The sequence below is a fragment of the Canis lupus genome, chromosome 12 (assembly GCF_003254725.2).
Source record: "Canis lupus dingo isolate Sandy chromosome 12, ASM325472v2, whole genome shotgun sequence".
Classification (NCBI taxonomy): Eukaryota; Metazoa; Chordata; class Mammalia; order Carnivora; family Canidae; genus Canis; species Canis lupus.
In genome coordinates, this window is record NC_064254.1 from 67,540,598 (window position 1) to 67,566,094 (window position 25,497).

At 38.0% G+C, this 25,497-nt stretch overlaps 1 protein-coding gene and 1 long non-coding RNA gene across 11 annotated transcripts in view; one reads left to right on the forward strand and one right to left on the reverse strand.

Annotated features, from left to right (window-relative positions):
- The window catches only part of CDK19 (cyclin dependent kinase 19), a 158,262-nt gene that overhangs the window by 21,419 nt on the left and 111,346 nt on the right, over nt 1-25,497 (reverse strand). For all 10 annotated transcript variants that reach the window (XM_049092466.1, XM_025444894.3, XM_049092463.1 and 7 more), the window contains 2 exons: nt 25,127-25,267; nt 4,340-4,397 (listed from right to left, as the gene is read on the reverse strand). In XM_049092466.1, coding sequence (XP_048948423.1) covers nt 4,340-4,397; nt 25,127-25,267 — 199 coding nt within the window. The remainder of the gene's footprint in view (nt 1-4,339; nt 4,398-25,126; nt 25,268-25,497) is intronic.
- Nucleotides 2,054-16,487, forward strand: LOC112658672 (uncharacterized). The gene is made up of 2 exons (XR_003135880.3): nt 2,054-2,703; nt 16,391-16,487. It is a non-coding gene; the product is annotated as an uncharacterized LOC112658672 (long non-coding RNA).

Here is a 25,497-nt window from a genome sequence, read left to right on the forward strand (position 1 = left end):
GATCAAGAAACTGAAGCTTAAAGATATTCTGACTTGCTCAAGGTCATGGAGTGAGTGAAGACAGTCATAAGTAGAACCTAAGTCTGACTTCAGATCCCCAGCTTTCAGAAACATTAATCATCTTAAATGTTTTATAAAATTGAAATAGTCTGAACATGATTAGTTATGACCTCTGTATGCCTTTGCATCTAAAAACTGACTCTATCTTGGTTTGGTGTGAGCTGCAGTTGGCTTATGGACGCACGAGAGCCAATATGTACATATGTCTTCCCAACTCTGAGTTCAGTGATGTCATGTTGGTGACTTGAAATTGGCTATGATGGGAATATTTACATCATGAAAAACAGCAAATGCTACAAATTGGGGCTTTTTTCCCCCAGGGAGCCACTGTTGTATAATTACCAGCACACTCTATAAGATACCAAGAACCATGTTACCAAGAATATGTATAGGATATGTAAGAGATAATTTGTTATAATTCAGGATTTAACAAAGATCTATACCGAAGGTGATTTAAATATCAGAGGTGTACACAAGTAGCATAAAGAATAGTTATTACTCTAATGAGTTCCTGGAGACTAATTTTCTTAAGATTTCATAAATATAAAAATATATATAAAAATTTTTAAAAATTAAAAAAAATTCATAAATAACAAATACTTTTTATCTATCAAGCACTTGATAGAGTTTACAGATGGTTTTCACATATATCATACATCACTTCATCTAATCCTCATTCGAATGCTGGTTCAGTAAGCATGTTGTTCCCCACCTCTGAGATGAAGAATCTAAAGCAAACCCAAAAGCAGTTAGATGACTTGCCCAAGGTCATAGGGATAGGAAGTAAAAATACCATGTTATAATTTAGCAGCTATATTCTTACGCATTGATGGGACATCCAGTAGAGATAATACCATGCGCAAAGGAAAAATGGGAAGAATTAAAAAAAAAAAACCTCTATAATTTGAAATATATAATATACACAGTATGTTTTCATTGTATAAGGGATAGTAATAATTCCTGTCTATTGTGTGAACTTTAGAGGAATTTCAAACCTTTTCTCAGTAATCACTACTTTAGACATAGGGTAACTGACCTAAACATTACTAATGTTTGTTTTCCTAAAATTAGATGTAAGTGGAACTATTCAATTCAATACACTGCAGTAATAAAATTCAGGTGTGAGTGCTAATTAGACAGTATCAAATGATAGAGAAAAGCAGGAAAAGGCCGTATCCACCACCAAGGAGCTTACAGGAAGGGAAGGTGACAAAAAACATGGAGTAGACAAAAACCAACAGGGTAATAAGCACTGTAAGGGCCAAAGGCCAGTTGCCAGTGGCTTCTACTAGATTCTATGTCCCTTGAGGGGCAGGCCATGTCTCCTCCCTGGCTTGAGCTGGAACAGTGTTTGGTACACCTCTGTAGCAGTGGACGAAACTGACCGTGGGGCTTAAGCTGGATTTCCCAGGGGGGAGTCACTGTGAACAGTAAGGGGGGATGGCTCAGTGGTTTAGCATCTGCCTTCAGCCCAGGGTGTGGTCTTGGAGTCCCGGGATCGAGTCCTACACTGGGCTCCCTGCGTGGAGCCTGCTTCTCACTCTGCCTGTCTCTCTCTCTCTCTCTGTGTCTCTCATGAATAAATAAATAAAATCTTAAAAAAACCAAAACAAAACAGTAAAGGGGGTTGCAGGCAAGCAAGAGGGTTCCAGGGAAGGCCCGAAGTCTTCAGGCTGCTGGGGCCGGGGAGGCTCAGGTGCAGCTAAGGGCATGATGCGTTTTCCACTGGACTGCGCTTTTGCACTCAAAAAATGACTATTAAAGTGTTAAGCATAGGCATCCGGGCATTACTAGTGTTTAAACAGTAACATACGAGTGAAACAAAATTTATTTATTTATTTATTTATTTATTATTTATTTATTTATTTATTTTTGAAACAAAATTTAAAAGCAATTTAATCAACTAGATTGACTACTAGACAATTATTTACTATTAAGCTTATTGCTTACTTTTAACCCTGATTTTTATTCCTAATCTTGGACAGCATTACAATTCTCAAACTCTTAACAGGAGGGCAACTAAGGGGCCTGGCTAGAACACAGAATTTATGCTGAGGAGAACTAGAGACATCTGGGAGTGGTAGGGAAAAGACAGGAAGGGCGGGTGACCGGGATAACATGATGACCGGTACAAACAGGGGAGAGTCCAGGATGGTGACCGTGAATCTGGTTTGAAACAATGGAGTAGAGGTTGCCAGCAGCGCATCCGAATAAAGGCAGAGCTTTTGGCGAGGGTGAGAGAAGAGAATCTGAGATTCAGATCTTGAAATGATTTTTATAGAACCCACAATTTTAAGGCCACAACTTATCAGGGCCTTAAAGAAGTAATTGTAGAGGGAGGCCACACCCCTTGCCAGCGCCCAGGGGATCTTGAAACACAAGGCTAATAATAGGAGGAAAAGCCAATGATGAGTAAAATGCAGAAGAGTGAGCAAAAGTGGTGAATGGGAAAAGAGAATTCTGTGATGTCACAGAGACCAAGGGAAAAGACAGTCGTGAAGCCAGACTGGTCACAGACATGAATGACTAAGGCAGTAAAGGTGACTATCTATAGGCGCCAGTTGCTCTGGTGAGACAGAGGTCAGAGGTGACCGTTTGGAGAGCAGTTTCAATGGAATAGAGGGCAGGTTATAACAAACGAGGGTGAGTAGAACCAGTGGGTGAACACTGTGTGTTCTAGAAGTAAAGGAACAAGGGGGCAGAAAATGAACAAATGGTAAAGAAAACACAATGGATATGAGTAAGGCTTATTCCAGAACTGGGAAGAGGATTACGAATGTTTAAAGGTGAAGAGGAGAAACTAGGGAAGCAGAGAGTGGAGACACAGCAGTGTGAGAGCTTTAGTACAGCAAGATCTTCAGAAGCTGGGGCGGGATGGGGTGGGGTGGCCCAGACGGGACTCAGAAGGGGAGCGTCACTCTTTGTCTGAGATCCCTTCAAAGGCAGCACTGTGCTGGCAGAAAGTGCTCCGTGAGGGTACCGCAGACAGCTTTGATATTGCTAGGCAGCAACGTTTGCAGGGAAAGAGACTTTGGACTTGGAATGCGAGTCCTCCCTTGGAGAGGCCACGTAAGCTGCAACCTCTCCAAAGTCAGCTCCCCTCCTCTGTCATAGGGGTGGTTGTGTAAGTGCATGAGGTAACATGTAATGGCATTTACCACTCTGGGCAGGGAACTGTCTGTGTCACTGTCTCTCACAGGGAGGGCCACCCTCCACCACCCTTTCCCCTTCACCAATATCTAGCAAAAGGTAGGGACTCAAATGCCTACAAGAAAAAGCATAAGGGAGACACAGGAGCAAGTGGGGAGTTGTGGAGGGCCCAGGGGTGGGGTGGGAGGCAAGGGAAGGGAAGTAGCTACTTGGTTCTTAGTGACCACCGACAACATTTTTTTATGATTCTGAATCTCAGTAAACTCAACATAGAGGTTTAAAGAAGGGAAGTTGGCTGAAAACACCTTTTTCTGGAGCCAGACTAGCAAACGAATTGAAGAAGTAGAAGACGGGGCAGCAGGCAGGCTCAGTTGTAGTAGGATGGAATGGATGTGTAGCAGGTCAGCTTAGCACCCTTAGCATGATATGTTCAAACAGCAAAGAAAGCAGATTGATGAGACAAAATTTCTTTTAAAATCTTTCCAAAAATCATTGAGCATTTAGTACATGTAATTTTAGTTCATTTTCTTTAGTTCATTTTCTTCCTAAAAATGTCACAGGTATAAATGATGCCAATTTCTTTTAGAACAACCTTCAGGGTTGCAAAGGAAATTTTAATATTATAGATGAAGTTCCTGCTGGTGCCTTAACTTAAGACCACCAAGTAAGAGAGTCTTATAAACATATGGATTCATTTGGAAAAAACATGTTGGTACCTGGCACAGGCATGCAAGGGGCAGAATAATGGTATCTGGGAAGATGTGTGCTTTAGGTCAGGTGGGAGAAGAGGCATTCAGGAAAAGCTGAGACAAAAGCAAGACTTAGCAGATTATGTTCAGGGTCACTGCGAGACAGTAATCATGGTATAAACACATGCTTGGGTACGATATGGGAATGAAGTTTTTGTGGGCTTGCTTGCCTCAGCTTAGAAACACAGAACCTTATTTGGGGAATAAACCCTCTGAGGAGTTTTATAAACTATCTATCTACACTTCCCAATATATTTTCTAAAAATGCCATGAAGAAGTCATTTTAAAATTAACTACTTAAATACGAATCTTAAAAAAGGGATACCACCTTTGCAGTCATTTCAGTTTCTTAATAAATTATTTTAGAAATAATTACCTACCTATTTTGACTCTCCCCCTTTCAGGACCTTCTCCCATTACTAGGATATTTGCTGGTTTCTAGAAATAAAAATAGAGCATTCAAATTACTATGCTTATTTTGACATGCTCTAAAATGGAAAGAAGTTCTTAAAATATGAAAATATCACTTCTGTATTTTCATCAAAACTGTAATAGAATTTAAGTACCCTCTATATAGTTAAAGCATTTGACATACTTGAAGTCAGCGCTAAATTTCTATAAACATCTTTGCTTTGAAAACATCTTATTTTCAAAATTATATCATACAAATAATTATAAAGAAATTAAAACTATCATTTCTGTATACCCCACAAAAGTAACAATAATATTTTAAAAACCTGCACATATTATAGACTGTCCAGTTGCTGCCTACGACAGGTTTTGTGGCTGCAAATTTTTATGTAAAATATCTAACCACAACATCACTGTATTCATTTACATGAATCAAATGGAATACTCCTTGCTAAATATTTCTAAACTACTATAGGAAATACAATCAACATACAACAGACTCTATTATTAAAATACATATGCGTTTTCATGCAAAAGTGAGAAATTCCAAATATGATTTCAAGACATAGGAAAGTAAAAACCAAGGCTAATATAGAGCTATATATAAAGAAAAAACAGGTTGCAAATGTATCCACTCCAAGTAAGTCATCCTCACTTGTAGATATTTGGAAACAGAGGAGCAGTAGAACAGGCTTTTGGGCAAGTCAGTCTCCTCTGTAAACTATTTATGGAGAAAATGTATGATTCATTTATTCAATCAATGAATATATTTTTAGTGTCTTCCCGGGACAAAAAACATTAACGTTTAAGAGGAAATACAAGCGCATGATGAACCAAATTCCTAACCTCCAGATGCTTGTTACATAAAGTAGAAAGAAAAAACAGGAGCTTTGAATCATATTAGAAGCTAATGCTATGTGTGAGTTATGGAGAGGAGTGAGGTCTTGAGTTAAGAGGTTAAACCAGATTACTTTTAGATCCCTTCCAATTTGCTGGCTCTTTTTAAAGTTTCAATGAAAACAACAGTACTTAAAAAACAAAGCAGTTCAAAGGAGGAAGTGATTAACTAGAGTTTCCATTGTTGAAGGAAATACTCCTTGGAGGTGAGGGCAAGGGTGGTGTCCCTTATCCAGGTCTTGAATGAATAGGAACCAGCATGGCAGAGCAGAAAGGCAAGAGAAAGAGAACCATAGGAGGTGAAAAAGGCTACGAAAGAGAGGCTTAGGAGACAGTAACCTGGACAGAACTCTGGTCAGAAAACAGAAGACCCCTGTTGGGGGCAGTAAAATGAACCTAGACTCTGGATAGTCTTAAATGCCAGGTGAAGTAATGTGACCTTTATATGACAGGCCATGAGATGATAGGAGAGGGGGAAGTATCAGGACTAGGCTTTGTCCAAGGTCTTCTCGGCTGAAACAGAGAGGTAGGTATGGAGCTGAGTGACACTGTAAAGTAAAAATTAACAGACTTTGTGACTAGTTGAAGTCAGACAAAGAGTAATCAAAATTTCAGCAAGATTTTGAGTTTCTGCACCTGGAAGAATGATGGTGCCTTTATTATGGAAAAGTTATGAGAGGTACTGGCTAGGGAGGGGGAACAGTGTGAGATGCCCAAGTTACACTAGCCAAGGGAGTGGAAATAAGAAGATTTGATTTGAAAGTTACCGTCCCTGGAGTATGATGACTGAAGAAGACATGAGACAAAATTAGTTTATCACAGTGGAAAGAGAAAACAGCAGTAGACAAAACCCAAGCCGTCAAGATTCAAGTTTGACAACAATTTATCAAAGATCTATTATAGATAAAATATCGTGCTGTAGACTTTCTGGAAAGAAAAAATAATAAGATACGAAGCACTGACTTCTAAGAGCTTTAAAATCTAGTAGGGGAAGACAGGCAAACTGCTTTTTAGAATATCAGGCAGGTTATGAAAGGTACCAAAATAATCCAAAAGAAAGTAGAAGTAAAAAAGTTAAGGATAAGGGCAGAAATCTAGGAATGAGATAGTGTTTATGAAGCCTCTGGGACAACTAATATAAGAGAAAATAAACATGGAAAATAACCAAATAAAAAAAAATAAAAAAATTAAAAAAAAAGAAAATAACCAAATAAACATGGCAAATTACAAGAATGACCATAAATACAGGTCCAATGGAGGTTAGAAAGATAAAAGACCCCTACAAGAACTCCGTATCAACTAATTTTAGAATGTCTAGAAAATAGACAAAATTGGGAATATGTAACCTACTAATTGACTCAAAATGAATTAGAAAAACTTAAGAAACCAATAAGTGCTAAATAAATTGAAATTATAGTTAAAAATCTTGTACCAAGAAAACACTAAACCCCAAATGATCACAGTAGCAAGTTCTCCAAATTTTCAGTGAACAGCTTGTTCAATCTTATTCAAGCATTTGCAGAGAACAGAAAAAGAGGGAATGTTCCCAATACATTCTAGAAGGCCAGTATAATTTTGGTAGCAAACTCAAAGCATGAGAAAGAAAAATTTCAGGCCAACCTCATGAATATAGATACAAATACTTATGAGCATACATACAAAACTATATTTTTAAAAGATTTTATTTATTTATTCATGAGAGATACGCACAGAGAGAGAGAGAGGCAGAGACACGGGCAGAGGGAGAAGCAGGCTCCATGCAGCAAGCCCAAAGTGGGACTCGATCCCAGGTTTCCAGGATCAGGCCCTGGGCTGAAGGTGGCGCTAAACCCTGAGCCACCTGGGCTGCCCTACATACAAAAATATTAAACAAAGTATTATTAAGTCAAAGACCATTAACAGGAATCCCAGGATGGCTTAACATGAGAAACCCTATATATATCCATCACCATATTTATATATTAAAGAAGAAAAATGATATAATTATCTTGATAGAGGCTGAAAAAGCAGTTGATAAAATTTAAGATCCATTCATGATAAAACCTCTCAGCAAGTTGGACTAGAAAAGTACCTCCCTAACCTGATAATGGGTATGTATCAAAAACTGAGAAGTAACATTGGAAGCATGCCCTCTAAAATCGGGACTAATGCAGGGATACCTATCATTACAGCTTCTAAAATCAACATTGCACTGTAAGTCTAGTGCTATAAAACAATAATTACAGGGATATGGATTGGAAAGGCAGAAACAAAATTATTGTTATTTGCAGATGACATAATTATTTACATAAAAACTCTAAGTATTTAGAAATAAATTATTAATAGTAGGAGAGTTTAGTAGGATATTTGCCTGACTGAACAATATGAAAAAGTCAACTGCATTTCTATATTATCAACAAAAAAAAAAGGAGGAAATAAAATTTTCAAAGGCAGAATTTCTATAGCAATAAAAAAACACTATAAGGTACCTAAGAATAAATATAGTAAAGGATATACAAGATTTTTATACAGAAAATCTTGAAACTTGATCTTAAATGACATTAATAAGTTCTAAATTAAGAGGCCATATTTACAGGTAAGAAGACTCTATAAAGACATCAATTCTCCCCATACTTATCTGTAAATTCAATGCAATTTCAATAAAAATTCCATCAAAGTTTCATGTGTGTGTAACTTGAATAGCTGGTTTTAAAATGTATGTAGGGGATCCCTGGGTGGCGCAGCGGTTTGGCGCCTGCCTTTGGCCCAGGGCGCGATCCTGGTAGACCCGGGATCGAATTCCACATCGGGCTCCCTGCGTGGAGCCTGCTTCTCCCTCTGCCTGTGTCTCTGCGCCTCTCTCTCTCTCTCTGTGACTATCATAAATAAATAAAAATTTTTAAAAAAATTTAAAAAGATAAATAAAATGTATGTAGAAAATAATGAAATGAAATAATAAAATAATAAAATAATAAAATAAAATAAAATAAAATAAAATAAAATAAAATAAAATAAAATAAAATAAAATAAAATGTATGTGGAAGAGCAAAGACCTAAGGATGGCCAAGATACTCATGAAGAGCAAGGGATAGGGGATGATGAGAAGAATCTGGCTCAAAATAGGACATCAAGATTTATTTTAAAGCCATATTATAATGAAGACAGTTTGATACTGGTACACAGAGAGACAAACAGATCAATGGGATAGAATACAGAGCCCAGATGGAACCATGACACTGGGAGAAGAACTTCAGATCAGTGGAAAAAAGAGGAACCATTCATTATATGGTGTTGGCACAACAGGTCAGTCAAATGGGAAAAAATAAATAAAATCAATGCTTGCCTCATACCATACACACAAAAATCTCAAGCAGATTAAGGATTTATTTTTGTTTTGTTTTGTTTTTGTTTTTGGTGCTGAAACCCGAGATCGAACCAAGATTAAGGATTTAAACATGAAAAGCAAAACTTTTAAATTATGGTGTTGGGGGGAACATAGAGAATATCTTTTTGACTTTAGGTAGGAAAGAATTTCTTGGGATCCCTGGGTGGCGCAGCGGTTTGGCGCCTGCCTTTGGCCCAGGGCGCGATCCTGGAGACCCGGGATCGAATCTCACGTCGGGCTCTCGGTGCATGGAGCCTGCTTCTCCCTCTGCCTATGTCCCTGCCTCTCTCTCTCTCTGTGACTGTCATAAATAAATTAAAATGTTCAAAAAAAAATTAAAAAAAAAAAGAATTTCTTAAGATACAAAAGATAATCATCAAAGGCTGATAAATCTATTAAAATAACTTTCAATCATCAAAAATGAAGAAAATAACAAGACAAAGCACAAACTGGCAGAAGTATTCCCAATACATATAAGTAATAAAGATTTTGTATCCAGAATAAAGAACTCCCACAAATCAATATAAAAACAACTTAATAGAAAAATGGGCAAAATGTCCGAACAGGCATTTAACAAAAGAAGAAACATTTAACCACTATGAAGATGCTAAACCTCATCAATAATGAGAGAAATGCAATTAAGATCACAATGAGATACCACTTTACCCCTAGGATATTGATTAAAAATTGAGAACTGTTGAGTAGGAAGTGGGTCAAAGGGAACTCCAATACATTGTTGGTAAGAGAGTAACTTGGTACAACTTCTTTGGAAAACAATTTGGCACCATCCTGCAAACCTGAACAATTGCATACCCTTCAACCCAGTAATTCCATTTTTAGACGCACTAGAGAATGTTCATAGCAGTACAGGTTGTAATACAAAAAAATCTGGATACAACCCAAATTTCCAGCTAATAGAAAAATGGAGAAATTAATCGTGGTAGAATCATACAATGAATTTTAAAACAGCAGTGAAAATTCCGAGGTTACTTAATAAAGGTAAAAAAAAGTTCAAATCTTAGAAGCATTATGTTGAGTAAGAAAAGCAAGTTTAGAAAACTATATACAGTAGAATGCCATTTTCATAAATCTTAAAACCAAGCAAATCTAAAGAATATACAGTTAGGCACACATACAAATGTGATAACCTGTTTTTTAAAAGGAGTGAATAATGGATTCAAAATTTAGGATATTTGTTACTTCTTGAGGAGGCAAGAGGATAGGATGGGATGGGGGGGAACGTATACAGAAGCAAGCTATTGATAATGTTCATTACTGAGGTAAGTGACAGGCTCTTGACTGTTATGCTTTGTAAGGTACATAATGTTCAAATACTCTTTTGTATATGTCATATATGAAGACAATAAAGACAAAAAAATAAAGCAAGGAATGGGGATATGCACTGCTGGAAGGGTGTTGCTTTCAACAATAATACACACTATATTTAAATTGCTCAGAGAATGGCTCCTGGAGAAGGTAACTTTTGGGAGAAGATCTGAAGAAATAGAGTAATTAACGGTTTAGCGCCGCCTTCAGCAGTGTGATCCTGGAGACCTGGGATCAAGTCCCACTTTGGGCTCCCTGCATGGGGCCTGCTTCTCCCTCTGCCCCCCTCTCTCCCTCTCTCTCTCTCTCTCTCTCTGTGTCTCTCATGAAAGAATAAATAAAATCTTAAAAAAAAAAAAAGACTTTTGGGATCCCTGGGTGGCTCAGCGATTTGGCGCCTGCCTTCAGCCCAAGGTGTAATTCTGGAGTCCTGGGATCGAGTCCCATGTCGGGCTCCCTGCATGGGGCCTGCTTCTCCCTCTGCCTGTATCTCTGCCTCTCATTTTCTCTGTGTCTCTCACGAGTAAGTAAAATCTTAAAAAAAGAAAAGAAAGAAAAGAAAAGAAAAGAAAAGAAAAGAAAAGAAAAGAAAAGAAAGAAAAGAAAAGGAAGAAAAGAAGAAAGAAAAAGAAAAAGAAAAAAGGAAAGAAAGAAAGAAAGAAAGAGAAAGAAAGAAAGAAAGAAAGAAAGAAAGAAAGAAAGAAAGAAAGAAAGAAAGAAAGAAAGAAAGAAAAAAGTAATCAGCCACTGGAATCTAAGGAAAGAAAGTCTAGGCAAAGGGAAGGGGAACTTGAAAGGTTTGAGACGAGCTCGCCTGCTGAACTGGAGACTTGCTAGGGAGACCGTTGGGCATTGGGAAGCACAGAATAAGGCACTGATGATTCCAAAGAGAGGAAACCCAACAGAGGGCTTGCCTGCTGTTCCTGATGGTTCTGCTTTTGGCACAAGTCATTTGAGAGCCGAAATTGGTAAATTCTTGAGCACCGCCTGGCCTGTGCTCTGAGAGTAGATGAGGGCTCCTACAAGATTTGCAGAAGGACACGGTCATGATGTAGAGCAGTGAGGAGAAACCCTGGTGAGCTAGCAGGCTAGCTAACCAGAGAAAGAGCAAGAGGTCAATGTGGCTGGAATCAATGTGACAGGAAGAGAATTAGCACCAGGGGAGCAGTAGAGAGGTAAGGTGCAGATGCTGGTGGCGTGGGGCGGGTGGGGTGGGGGAGATGTCAATCATACAGAATGATGCAGGAACTTGGAAAGACCAGTCCTTACATGACTAGAATTAGCATCATTTTATTATATATTATCAATCTTGCCATAATTTTTATAGGTCATACAATATAGATTTTGGCATTTTGCCAAATCTCTGATAGCAGGATATTGGAGAGACTATCATTTTCTCACAAAATCATATATTTCTGTAATGTTTGGTTTTGTATTTTGGGGTATTATTTCTCACCAGAGAAATTGTATTGTTTTTAAATAAAAATAAATAATGCTGAGAGGAATAAAGGAAGGTTAGAGAAAAAAGAGCCAAGGAGAAAAGCTGTGAAGGAGCAACCAAGTTAAGAAAACAGCACAGGGTTCTAGAAGCTAAGGGAACTTAAAGAGGAAGAGGTGGTATTTAGGTGCAATAGAATGAAAAGATAGGAAGAGGCAACTTCTGTCCATTTACAGAAGAAGCCAGACACAGTAAATGAGACCCAAATACGTCAAAAGAAGGTAAAGGCAGAATTAGAATTTTGTAAAATTATCAAATTATCAAATAAAGCACCTTACATACCCTTTGCTACATTACTTGTAATTCCTAAATTTTTATCTTAAATCCTTTCAAAATAAACCTGTAAGATAAAAATACAACGTATGGGATAGGGGAGCAAAGTCGCTTCCTATAAGAAATGAAAATAGATTATGAGCATTTGAATGGGAGAAAAGCCGTGGGCTGGTCTTAGATCACTGTGAGCTAACTCTCACAAGTTCCCGCAGTCATGCTATGTAGACACACAATATGAGTACCACAATGGAGTGAGATTACAGAGAGAGACGAGTCTAGCTGTACTGAAGTTTTTGGGTTTTTTTAAAAGATTTTATTTATTTATTTGAGAGAGACAGAGATAGCAACAAAGAGCATGAGCCAAGGAGGAGAGGGAGAAGCCTGAGAAGCAGGCTCAATTCCAGGACCCTGGTATCATGCTCTGAACCACCCAGGAGCCCCTGTACTGAAGTTTGTAAAGAATACCTTTTATAGGGACACCTGGGTGGCTCAGTGGTTGAGGGTCTGCCTTCAGCTCAGGGCTTGATCCTGGGGTCCTGAGATCGAGTCCTATATTGGGCTCCTTGCAGGGAGCCTGCTTCTCCCTCTGCCTGTGTCTCTGCCTCTTTCTCTCTGTGTGTCTCATGAACAAATAAAATCTTAAAACAAAACAAAACAAAACACTTTATATAAGATACTTGAAGCCTATGGAAGCTCTAGGTGTGGGGTCCCCCTGTAGAGCCTGAGTTGATGGCAGAGGCAATGAGGGCAATTTAGGGGAGCAGGGGCTATAAGCTCCCTTGTACAACCTAAGAAAGGAACCCAGAGCTTGGGCAGTATCCACAGAAGGGCTCCTATAGTCAAGTTAAGATCTAGAATTGCATGGGAAGTCGTTTTTAAACATGCACCCCTTAACTGGGGTTACATGTTCCCGCCTACTACCCAGGCCAAGTAAATGAATGTTAAGGTCACAAGATAGTTGGTATTTCAAAATAACAATTATAACAACAAAATAAATGCTATAACCACCAGTACGATGCATTTACCCTTTCAAAGCATTCTCATATCAATCATATTTCCTTTTTCTTAACGGAAACACTCAAGGGCCTACAGGTCTGGGGCAAGGCTCAGAACTGCACCTGATCCTCAAGGTTCCAAACCGAGTCATATTTACAGATATTATGTTTAATTTTCAAAAGACTTTGGTAGGGACTCATTTAAGTGAAAGTACATGCTTTAAAAAAAAAATTAAGGCAACTGCAGCTCATGTGCACGCACGCACACCCACACATACCTGAAAGAAGGAAGAAAGGATACCAAAATTGTTCTGACCTACTTACATCCCAATTAACACAGACTATGCTTTACTAAAACTCCTCTTACTGGGAACACAAAATGCCAGCTGTGAAAGAAAGTGATACTGCTGGGTTTGCACACTTTTGTTACCATAGAAACAGCAGAAATGGCAGGAGTTGGATGCCTCGCATTTAAGTTATCAGCAATAAAATCGGATAGACAAATCAAGGCTGCAGGGTTCATTTTGGTTAAATTATATTTTAAAGGCAAAAGTCAGGGAAATCATGTGATAAGCAATATGATTACTTAGGGACTATTCTTGAAATATCTGCATTTTAGCAGAATTTAAGTAATTCTTGACATTCACGATGCTTTACATGTACTTCAGATTTGCTTTTTCCTTCTGCGGAATCCATTTTTTTCCACAGGGTTAAATTTATTTTAGTTAATTGGCACCTCATAAAAGAACAGCCTAAAGATACACAATTATCCTACTACATTTCCTTTGCACTCCCCACCCCAGGACATTTGGAACAAAAGTATGAAGCCACAAGATGACTCTTAGCAGCACCAATAAAGAAGACAGGAAAAAGACGAAATTGTCTCTGATCCTGAGTAATCGGGATAAAACCAATCAGAATATCAATCAGACTAGTTTCTGAACAATGAATAGTGCTGGCCTAATATTGATGGCTACAACGATTCTTTTATTTAAACACAGTAGTGGCACAACTCTCCTCACATTTGATACAGAAGTACATTCCCAGGAGAAAACCCTCAGTTCATGTTCCTTTTTATACTGTTCTCTATTGTTCACCTTGAACAAAAAGGATTCTGTGTTGTGACAAATTGAGCAAAGCACTCAGAGTGAGATATGTGTGCATTTTTTTTCCTTAGCAAACACAACAGTCATTTGCTAAGAGCATCAGTTTCTCATAACTGTTTATCCCTTAAAATAGCCTCATTGATAGTAGAGGATTTAAAAATATAGAGAATCTGTCATTGTGACTGGAACCTCCCAAAGGGCAAGGAAGATACTTCTGTTACCACTTTTTGTATCTGCTGAAATCTGGGGACATAGTATTTAATAAATATTTACTGGATGAATGAATAGAAATTGTCAATGGCTGGTACTTAGAGTCCTTTGGTAGGCAAGTTATCAATTTTATTTTAATTTTATTTTTAAAGATTTTATTTGACAGAGAAAAGAGGTAGGCGGAGCAGCAGGCAGAGGAAGAGGGAGAAGCAGACTCCCCGCTGAGCAGGGAGCCTGATGTGGGACTGATCCCAGGACCCTGAGCCACCCAGGCACCCAGTTTTCAATTTTAAAAGAAGTTGCAGAGTGTCTGGCTGGCCCAGTTGGTAGCGCATGTGACTCTTGATTGTCGGGTTGTGCGGTCAAGCCCCACGCTGGGTGTGGAGATCACTTAAAATAAAATCTTTAAGAAAAAATACAAACAAAAAATTTTCAAAGTTGCAAGAAACTAGAGTCAGCACTTACCCCAAAATATGCCAAACTCACTTCTGAATACGGGTATCCCCTGCTTGCCAAATGTTCCATCACACTCTACGTTTACAAAAGACCTGCATTAATACCTACTTTTTCCAACTGAATAAAGTAAGAAGAGGATTTTTGCTTTTATGGAATAAAGGGTGAAAGGTGAAAATCGGGTTCAGCATTTGTTTTGCAGCAGTGGTTATGGAGGCAGCGCATCCTGGGCAGCGAGAGTGGCCTCACCAAGCTCCCTCCCCGGGACCACACTCAGCATCAACCTGCCATAGTTTTCAACTATGAGCATCCGGGCTTTCTCTGGATTTATTTTGTGCATCTGTTAGCAAGATGTATTGTACACCATCAGAAAAGCCTGAGAGAGGTTATTTTTGGGGTCTGGGAAAGCTCAAAAACTTTTCCATGTAAATTAATGGTTACCATTTCTTCACTTTTACTCCATTTCAGCCTACAAAAGATTTCATGGGAACACTCTACTTTCAGACAGTGGGAAAGACCTTTAGAGGTTTTTTTAAAAAAATTTTAAGAATCCTGATTTTAGTTTATTCTAGAGTTTCAGCAACCACCCATATGCTAATGACGCTCAAATCTATAACCACAGGTCTCTAACCTTCTGGATAGCTTAGAGTTACGTCAATGGTCCGCTGGTTGTCTCCACAATCATCTCAACTTGTTCAAACTGAATTTTTACTGCCTCTTTTTCTGGTATTCCCTTTTCAGCCAATCAACAAAAGCAGAGGCCCGAACACCCTGTCCTTTATCCCTCAAATCTAATCCTCAGATCTGATTAGCGTACTTCCTAAATATTTAGCTACTGTTTCCCTTCCTGTCCATCTTGATTACCTCTGCCAGGCCTTCATCAATTCTCAACCAACTGATTACAACAGCCAGATGAAGCTGCTCTCCTGGCGCCCTCAAAACAATATCCCAGTCTGAGTGGTCTCTCTCAAGCAAAAACCTGACCAGCTCAGCTGCAGTTGGCCACAGGAAAATTCCATGCTTCTACACAAGAGAGTGAAGAATCACCACATCCGGTCCCTACTTTTCTACTTCTTCTCTCATTATTTCTGGCTTGGCTCCAGTGATAACCAACAGGCTTGCAGTTTCTCACTCCTCGCCCTTAATCATGCTGTCTCCTCTGCCTCGGATGCAGCCCTCACCTCCTCCTCCTTTCACCTTATAAATTCCTACTCCTCCTTTAGATTTAGAGAGCCCCCATCCCAACGGCTCAGGTGTCCTCCTGTGCTCAGTACCTTATGCATGGCTGATCCCTGACTATACCTCATCATGTGTTTTTAAAACCTTGTTATATTATAATGATCCGTTTGTGTAGCTTCCCCATCATGCATTCATTGAGGGGAGGGATTATATTTTATGTATCTTTGTGGTCCCGGTCCCTAGCATAGCGCCTGGTACATATTAGGAGGTCAAAATATGTTTGCGAAGCAAATATTCTGAGTCTGTGAACAGGCACTTCCTCCACAGAAATCCAGTTATAAATGAATAATCCAGTTAAAGTGACAATTAGGTTCCATAGCTCTGTAAGTGTCACCCTTAGCTGGATTGTGGGTAAAATAGGCCTTTGTATTCAGAGAACCTAACCACTGTTTAAAGTGCTGTTTCTAAGCAAAAATGTCTCCTTAGTTCAAAATTATTTATCTACAGCTAGATGCAGGCTATCTGTAACTCAGAAACAGTCTACAATATTAAATGTTGTGATTCATTTCATCTTACCTTAAAATGGTCTAGAGGTATCTGTAATAGGTTAATCTGAATAACCTATGTTAATCAAGCTTCGGTGTTCAGGAGTAAACAATGCCTGCCAACCCAGCACCGCACAACAGTTAACAATACATTTCTTTGTTTTTGTCTTTTAGGAGTGGTTACAGGCCTGGACAGCAGAGATAAGGTTTTCTTTTCTCTAACAAGAGCCAATAAAAAGCAACCATTATTAAAAAAAAAAAAAAAAAAAAAGCTTAATGCAAGACAAACACAGGTATCTAGAAGGCTATTTACCTAACTCAACTGCAAGGTCGCTAAGAGTATAATCAAGATAAATCCCACACTGATGGCAATGCCAGGACTAATGCTACAAAGACATTCAGATTTTATCTTACTCATTAACGAGTACAATCTGTCCTCAGAGTAGCAATGCTGGTAGAAAGCAGTTTTCTATTTCTATTTGGGACATTCATATTCAAATAAAATAATTCAGTCTTATCATCCTGAGAAATTAAGAATGCCAGAGGTAGAGTGCCTGTCTCCTTTTCTCTGCCATGGTGGTGTATACCGTTGACTGCTCTCGGTCATGTCTTCTCACAAGGCTTTTGGGATCAAGGGATTTCCCGCGGAGAAGCAAAAGCAGAATCGTCCCATTCCCTGGTGCATTCAGATGAAGACTGGCAATAAAATCAGGTGCAGCTCCAAGAAGAGACATGAGAGAGGAGCCAAGCAGGGTCTGTAAGGGATCGCACATGAGATGGCACATGTATTTGTGCTGCATGAAGGTCACATGCTCATATCCTATCACTCTGTAAACATCACGCCTACCTGAACAATAGACATGTTTCATGGTAGGGGTGGGGGGGGGCGGTGATCGTTCTCTATTAACTATGCTTCTGCACCAGTAGTTGGTTCAGCAATAAATAAGGGAGAACTTTGGTTTGGGGGGGCGGGTGGGAGAAAAAGAACGTCAGAGGTAGAAATTATGAAACTGAGCCCTCTCTTTTGACTCTGAAGACACAAAGGTGACAGACCTACAACCTTACTCCCAAGTTCACTGTTCCCCAGACAGTGGCAGGCCCAGGATTAGAACTCATGTCTCTCAGAAACGTACCACAGGCCAGGGTTATGAGAACAAAAGCGCACCTGGAAAAATGCACAGTGCTTAATTGATTTATGGCCCTCACCTCTAGAAAGCTTCTACTCAGATGAGTGCTTAGTTGGGAATACAATCACCCCAAATAATCATCATATGCAATCTCCCAATGAAATAAAATAATCAGTGCATGCATGTAAGATCCCCTCTTGAGGAAAACACCGCCATGCTCAACAAGGGATCACCCTATAGTGCTAGTCACCTAGGATGCCTGTGGCAGAGACTACCCTGGTATATAACATTTGTCCAAACTCATCAATATGTAACTAAAATGGATACATCTTATTGTATGTAAACTCTACCTCAAATAATACTAATTTATTTATTTGTAAAGATTTTATTTATTCATGAGAGACACACAGAGAGAGGCAGAGACACAGGCAGAGGGAGAAGCAGGCACTCTGTGGGGAGCCTGATGTGGGACTCGATCCTAGGACCCCGGGATCACGACCCGAGCCAGACACTCAACCACTGAGCCGTCCAGGTGCCCCTCAATAAGACTAATTTAATAAAATAGTATGCCTGAAATGATTCTTCAGTTTTAAACACAGGCTTCAAAGTGCTGGGGCTCCCATCTGTGGCCCTTGATTCTTAAGCAGTTCAGGCCATTCCTGTCACTGTGGCTACTAAAACTTTATGCTAAAGTCAGGCTTGTCCTGTCCAAAGAGCCTTGTCCCTGAGCTGAACCTTAAGAGGTCTCATACATTTTAAAGTTGGCCCTCTCAGAAGTGTGGTTCTTAGTGTGTATCACCTGTCTGTGGAACAGATGGTGCAGCTTTATACTTCGACTAAAATCGACAGATGTGTAGGACTCTGCAGAAAGCTCCTAGGATGGGCTTATGGGTATGGATGATAGAAAACCTGTCATGCCAAAAATAAAAAATAAAAATAACATCCCAGGGCACCACCCAGGTGCCAGTCGGTTCAGTGGGTTAAGCATTTGACTCTTGATTTCAGCTCGGGTCATGATCTCAGGGTTGTGAGATTGAGCCCTAAGTCTGGCTCTGTACTAAGCATGGAACTTGCTTAAGATTCTCTCTCTCTCTCTCTCCACCTCTGCCTCCCACTTGCACACACTCTCTCTCTTAAAAAAAAAAAATCAGAGCCCATATCTAGAAAACATGTCAATAATACCTCCTTACATTTTAAGGTATGTGTCGCGGTACTCAGAGCACCGTAAGAAATAGTATCTTGCATGATCATTGCAAGGCCTACGTCCAGGCAGAACAGGAGCCACTGCACAGGGGTGACATTATGACCATCAATGGCCTTCAGACTGCAGACATGAACTACTGAGCCACAGACTCTCAAGGACCTAGCTCTAGGAACTAGTAAGGCACCAAAGGTCACCAGCAGGAACCCCAAGGTGATGCTTCAGCATGACAAGATCTGTAATTGTCCAAAGTTACCTAAAATTGCAAGTTAGAAAATAACCAAGCCGTATTTTCCTTTTTCATTGTTAGCTCTGCATTCTAAAAAAAAATTATGATGAAGAAGTCATATTAAAATAAATACTACTTTCTGCCATAATTGTATAAGCAGAATGTTAACTTAATAAATCAAATAAAAAATAATAAAGAAAAAGTCATTCAACTAGCATGAAATTATTAGGATGAAAAGTAAATTATTAATTTTGATTTCACTTAAGCAACTTTTTTTAATTCGTATTTTTAAATATGAAGACTTGGCAAAAATGTTACCAAAGTTTAAATATAAACAGGATGAAACACAGTCTACTTTTTTTTTTTAAACACCGAGAAGCATGTTCAGATGTTCCTAATAGGGCTCTACTGTGTAAAGCAGAGGGGCTAGAGTTTCAGACTAAAGGAATTCTGGGGAAGAAGGCAACTAAAGAAAGGGCATCTTTGGATTGCTGATGGGATCCAGAAAGAATGCACAAAAGCTTATACAGAAGGGAATTAGGAAGAACTTAGGAACTCAGGAATTAAGACTGGGAGACCAACAACTGTACAAAGTACCCATCATTATTCCCATTTTACAAGTGAGTAAACTGGGGCTTATGGATCAAGATTAGGTATCTTAGAAATGATTTTTTTTTAAGTGTAAGATCTCAAAGCTCTCATTTCATAAGAACTAAGCAAGGCTAACCTCTAAAACATTACTAAAATTCTTCAAAATGTCAGCATGATGGCTCCAGATAGATTTTACGGGGTTCGTTGTGGTATAACACGTTCACCTTTTCAGGGCCTGTGTAATATAGACAAAATTAAAGACTTGATATATCTCCTTGTCAGACAAGGTATGAAGAGAAGCTGTGCTACACACAGAGGTTTCTAGAAAATTCACCAACCACTGAGCACTTATTTAAACTTTCACAAAGATTAACAGAATTAAAATAAAATCTTCAAACAAACAAACAAACAAACAAAACCTGATTTCTTCAGGTTGATCTGTCGGGATCAATTATTATTTAGGTCAGCATTTCAGTGTTTTAAAATATAGTTGTAAAAATGCCACTGACTCAGCAGAATAATGCTAAACTGTATTAGTAAAAAAAACCCAGTTGTGTTGTTCTCTTTAGTTCAGAGTAAGGTGGGACAGTAATTCTCCTCCAGCTGAGTGGAATCAGACACCATCTTTGACTTTCGTATATTGGTCTTCCATAGACAATGTTCCTAAAGCATCTTCAAAAGCTCTCTCTTAGCTAAAGGACTATAATATTTCATACTTCCACATAGTGTCCTTTCACTGCTTGTCAGCTACCTAATACATTGCAGCAGCACTACTAACTGTGGGAAACTTAAATTTTTCTTTGCATTTTTGCCTTTGTTTGACACAAATGCGTGAAAAATAAGAAAGCAGTAGTGAGAAGGATAGGACTTAAACTGTATAACAAAGATGGGATCTCTAGGTATATGCAAAGTGAAAAATTCTGGATCTCAATTGAACACATCCTCTAGATTTAAATAGATTTAACCTGTGGTTCAGTAGCAGGTAGGGAAGGAATGAAGGGCACAGGACAGGAGGGGAAATGTAAGGAACGTATACCAAATTCTGGAAATAAATCACTGAAGAATGTTTGCAAAAAGGAAAGGATAATCGGTACATTATACTATGCATTATTATTACTGTTAATTTCTAATAAAATAAGTCTTTAGGTCTATGACAGAAGCAATTTTTGATTGCCAAAATTAACTTCCTCCTCAACTAGAATCTCATAAAATTTCATCATGTTTGAGGACAATATAGTTATTTGTGCCCATAGACTTCAAAAGAGTACAAATTCACCCGCTATTGTGAACAATAATTACCCATTCAAACCTGAAGGTAGAGTTTTGGGATGGGACCCCCACAAATATTTTTTAAAAGACAGAGCGGGCCAGGGCCCTGGAGCATTTACTCAGATCTTTCATTCAATAAAGACCTAGCATTAACCATGTGTTAGGTACTGAGACATGAAAGCGACAAAGAGATAGTTTAACTTATAGTTCAGTTTATGCCACTGATTCAGTAGCAATACCAAGTAACTAAGGAGCCATAAATCTTAACAATACCATCAGTTAGCCAGTATTTCTCTACCTTTGCTAAAGAATACTATGCGATTGCCAGATGCTTTGCTGAAATTCAAGCAACTTAAAACACAAACAATATACCAACACTATGAATACAAAAATTAGTAAGATATGATCCTTGTTCCCCAGAAGCTCATAATTCTGAAAAAGGGATAAACTATATCTTGGCATCCTTCCAGCCTACCAGAATAGTAATCGCATAAAAGTGAGTCATCCTATATTTCATCTTCTTACTCTTAGCTATATCCTGCTGTAAAATTAAAATACATCTTTTTTCCCTTGGTGTTTACAAGTTCCAAATATTTATAGACTCATGTCTCTACTTTTCTGTCTCTTGGCCAAGATGAATATATTTAGTTCCTCTTCTCCTTTCCTTTTAAAGCAATTCCTCAATATAAGTAATCTTTTTAGTGACTTTATTTAAATTCTCTATTTTGGTTTTAAATTCTGGGATCCAAATGACATAACTAAATACTATTCTGGATATGTAATCAATCACAATGAAAAATCCCAGCCTTCTTTGATGATATAATGTCTCTGTTTGTAGAGTCCAAAACACTGATTATAATCTACTTTTTAAATTTTGGAGGTCATACTAATACATTGCAAACTTACATTTACTCTAACACCTGTAATTATATGGATCTTGCAGGTTTCACACATCGTCAAATGAAAATTTAAAGACAGTCCAGTCCATACTCTGAAACAATTGTGACTAACAAATAGTGTAAAGCCAAATTTCTTTTTTTTAAGTCAAATTTCTTATAGCAATAGGAAATGAAGCATTAAAATAATAAACCACTCATTGACTAAAATTGCAACTCTATTAAGCTCACAGACAAAAATAATTTTTCAAATGTCCACATCACATGTTTAACACATTTATATTTAATATGCTTTATATTTCTATACCTAATACAGAATATATCTAAAGTAAACATTAGTTTAAATCATCTACTCCTGAAAATAACTTTAGCAAAACCATGACAATATGGTTCAGCTCTCATGGATTCATGATCAGGGAAAAGAACTAAGCAGGCTGCCCACAGGTACATTCCTACTAGTTCAAAGTTCCAAATATTATTAGTTACTTAACTGAAGAATAGAGACATTCAGTGAATGTTGAGTAAATTATGAATGCGCTCTGAGGTCAGAACCACATTCAGAATATATTTTCAACACTGTTTATGCTATGGATGAGGTAATGATCATCATCATCATCATCATCATCATCATCATCATCATGTGGTGGCTCCTTTAATTGGAAAAAAATTTTTACCCCAGGAAAAAATTTTCATTCTGTTGCTCTCAATTTTTTTAAAGTAGATTCTACACCACACACGAGTTTTGTTGTTTTTTTTTTCACACATGAGTTTTGAACTCACAGCCTTGAGATCAAGAGTTGCATGCACTACCGACTGAGCCAGCCAGGCACCTCTGTTGCTCATAGGCTTTTCATACTAAGAACAAACTCCCTAGCCTGATATCTAGGGCTGCCTTGATCAGGCTCTAACCAGTATCTTTCTAGTCTTAACCACATAACTACCACAACTTAGCTTATCCATGTTGGAATCAGACAACTCCATACCTTTTGTGAGGTATTTTGAGTGCTTTCTCACCTCAGAAGTTTTTACACCCAACACTGCTCCCTCAAATCCCTACTTAGGGGGTCAGTATGGCCGAGTAGTCTGAGGTGCAAGACGCAAGCTTCACTTCCTCAAATCTCTATTTAAGTTTTACTTATCCTTCAGTGTCTAGCTCAAGGGGCAGCTCTCTGAAGCTTTCCCTCATCCCCCCATCATAACCTCTTCTAACCTTGAGTAGCATTTAGTCTGTGCCTGTCACATAGCCATAATTACATTCTTTCTCATCTATCTTATGGCATAACTGTTTGTGTGTATGTCATATTTCTTCCTTCAGAGTAAACTCCTGAGATCTTTGATGGAGTCATATTTGTGTCCCCATCCCTCATGCTTTAAACATACAAGCTAATAATAAATGTTTATTGTGGACAGTGTGTTGAAATATATATATGTTACTTGATCCAAAAGCATACCATAATAATCGGTATTCTTACTCATATTCACTCACTGACGAAATATTTCCTCAGGACCTGTTGTTTACTCGGGTAATACTAGTGTGCCAAAATGAATCACAGACCCTGCTCTCTCAAGAAGTGTATGGTCTAGAAGATGTTCTAAGACAGCTACATAAATTACTATAATACTAACAAATAAATGCCATAAGGGAGGTCAAGAAGTACAATAGCAATCAACAAGGAGACATGATTTGCAAGTAGGAATGGATATGAGGGTAAGTTTTAACATTTGTGCAAGTCCTCAAAGACAGACACTATTTGAATATGTAGAGCTGGGGTAACAAATAAAGGTCACTGGGGCAGGGAATCTCAGGATGACACAGGGAACAATCAATAGTATAAATGGAAGATTACGGGGATAAAGAAAAATTCTGAAGGCAGTAGGAGCTCTATCTGTAATGACCTTGAAAGCCCAATAAGGAACTAGAGCTTTAGTCTGTAAGCAATGAGGAACTATTTCAAAGTTCTCGAGCAGGGCAGGAGCTATATAATTACTCAGAAGGTGCAAAATGGATGGAAGGGAGACTGTTTGCAAGGAGGCAAGATAAGAGGTTAGCACCACACTGCAAAGAAGAGACAAGAGAGGCCTGAACTAGGAATGAGACACTCAGGATGGAAATGAACAAATGGAAGAGATGTTAGAGGTGAAACTGACAAGACTGGATGGTCTTTTGGTAATGGATACCGAAGTTTACCCTATAGTGCAAGAGGTAAAACTCTCTAGGCGGAGAGGAGGGTGAGTCCATAATTAAAATAGACGCTGAAGCAGCAATTAACCAACTAGGATGAAACTAAGTCCTAGTCATACCAAGTTTTAGTATTAGTGGATCCTCAGGTGACAACATCAGAAATAAAATCTGTCAGTCTATGCTGTTTAGAATAAAATATACAATCTTGTGGAAAAAAGAGAAGAGTTGAAGTTAATCTTCAAGAGATTCTGATTGATGATTCAAATATGATCATGACCTCAAAAATAACTCACGTCGGTTACATCAAGTACGTAGCAAAAATCTAAAACCATTTACGATGGAAGTTTTCATCTAGAACCCATGTACCCATGTAAAAATGTGCTGGTTCATGGTTAATAGCAAAGGGGATAGGTGGAAGTCTTTGAGAATCATAGTTCAAAATTTTAAGGTGAAAATACATTTGTTGAAATGGTAAATCCATCTTTTTTGGTCACTGTCATTTGGTTCCAATTTAACTTCAATGTCACAGCAAGAGATAGTCAAATCAGATAAGGCTCAAATCAGATAAGGCCCGACTGACAGGTAGATCGTTCCTTTCTATAACAAATACTTTTCTTCAATTAGTAAAACTGAGTCAACCTAGATTTATCCCCACCACCTCCCTAGAATCTCCACAGGCCTAAGAAATAATGATCATGAAACCACTTTTTCAAGGAGAGTTGGAGAATAAAACTTCCCTTAATTGGAAGTTAAAACTCATGATATTACAACTATTCAGTACTCATATTTTCTTATGAACAAACAAAAAAGATCTCATCAACATAAACTAAAAATGACAATCATGCAAAGATAACTAGAATTTGACATTAATAAATGTTTATTACATGTGTACTAAAAAAAAAAGTAAAACCAAACATTTGATTTGTTGATAATACTTATAACAACATTCATTGATAATACTGATAACAACATTCTATTTACTGTATACAATGTCATTATTTCAACTTAGCTCTTAAGGAGAAAAACGAGAACTCAATCTTTAATTTTTAATGTTTTTACTAATAAGGAGCAATAACATGAAAAACAAAATGTATTGAAAGTCACATATGAAAAAAAAAAGTCACATATTACTATTCCATTAGGATTATACCAATCATTTTTTTTTTCCCCAATCATTCGTTTAAAACCACACTGACACTTTATAGCCAGGCATAAATATAGTGGAAGCACATACACTAAATGTTAATAATAGTAATCTTTTAATTTGTAGACTTATAGGTGATTTTATTTCCTTCCCTTTTGCTTATATGAGCTTTTGAAATTTTCTACAATTAATGTTTATAATAATTGTACCAGAAGAAAAGGTATTTTTTAAGAGAAGGGGATATTGATCAATTTAAAAGAAACATACTTACCAGATCTCTGTGAAGCACCCAATTTGCATGAAGGTAATGGATACCATCAAGAATCTGGTAAAGTAATGATTTAACCATAGATCTTGGCAACTGCATGGGCTTCTTATTTGCTTTTGATGCACGATGAAACTTAATAATATGCTAAAGATTAAGAAAAATAAAACATGCTATAATGATATATAGTATTTGCTAATATCTATAGCAATAAAACACAAGTCTGCAATAAACTCTTTACATTTTAAAAATTACTTACTAAAGGCCGATAATGATGCAAAGAAAAATTATTTGAATAACAAGGTCAACCAAATGGCACTGATATTGGGGGTGAATGTGACAATGTTATTGTGGGTATAATGACTCGATTTGCTGGA